At 37.4% G+C, this 775-nt stretch overlaps 1 protein-coding gene across 1 annotated transcript in view; it reads left to right on the top strand.

The window, feature by feature from the left end:
• The first annotated feature begins 260 nt into the window (after nucleotides 1–260).
• LOC106474182 (tryptase gamma-like) overlaps nucleotides 261–775 on the top strand; it is a 5,650-nt gene continuing 5,135 nt past the window's right edge. Inside the window, exon 1 of the mRNA XM_013934873.2 lies at nucleotides 261–534. Within this exon, the coding sequence (XP_013790327.2) occupies nucleotides 261–534 (274 nt within the window). The remainder of the gene's footprint in view (nucleotides 535–775) is intronic.

The raw sequence follows: 775 nt of genomic DNA, 5'->3' as shown, positions 1-775 counted from the left end.
CTCGTGCTAGCTGCCTTCCCTCTAGTCTTAAACTGCTAAATTAGGGACGAGTAGCGCAGATAGTCCTCGTGTAGCTTTGCGCGAGATTCAAACAAACAAACTTTTTACCATATTTTAGTTTTTACGATAATCCGAGAGGTCACTGGTATAACGTAAGATTTCACAAAAGGGTTGAGGTAAATACTATATTTGTTGTATTTTAGAGAAACAGAGAGGAACTTTGCTAAAATATTGAGAATGATAAATTACTTTCTAGCTTGATGAAGACTGGAGACTATCTCTATGTGAGAGTTGGAGACTTTGATCTAAGTAGGCGAGTTGGAAGTCTAGGAGCTGAGACTCACCGGGTGTATACAACCTATATTCATCACAACTACAACAGCCAAACATTAGACAACGACATTGCTCTGTTGAAACTAGAGAAAGAGACAGGTCTAAACAATGACACATGTTTGGTGTGTCTTCCCGCCAGGGGCGTTACTCGACAACCCGGGAAACATTGCACTGTCACTGGATATGGTTACCGCGGAGAAGGTTAGTTCTAGTACCAAACACTAATTCAGAGAGGTTATTATCTTAGTTATATTTGTCAAGGTGATTTGTTTACACTAAAGTAATGTAGTAACATTTGTAGTTACACTTGTCAAGGTGATTTGTTTACACTAAAGTAATGTAGTAACATTTGTAGTTACACTTGTCAAGGTGATTTGTTTACATTAAAGTAATGTAGTAACATTTGTAGTTACACTTGTCAAGGTGATTTGTTTACATTAAA

Source organism: Limulus polyphemus, unplaced genomic scaffold (assembly GCF_000517525.1).
Source record: "Limulus polyphemus unplaced genomic scaffold, Limulus_polyphemus-2.1.2 Scaffold6920, whole genome shotgun sequence".
In the NCBI taxonomy this organism is placed as follows: domain Eukaryota; kingdom Metazoa; phylum Arthropoda; class Merostomata; order Xiphosura; family Limulidae; genus Limulus; species Limulus polyphemus.
Note: the sequence above shows the minus strand (reverse complement) of the source record. Positions and strands in the feature narration are given on the sequence as shown.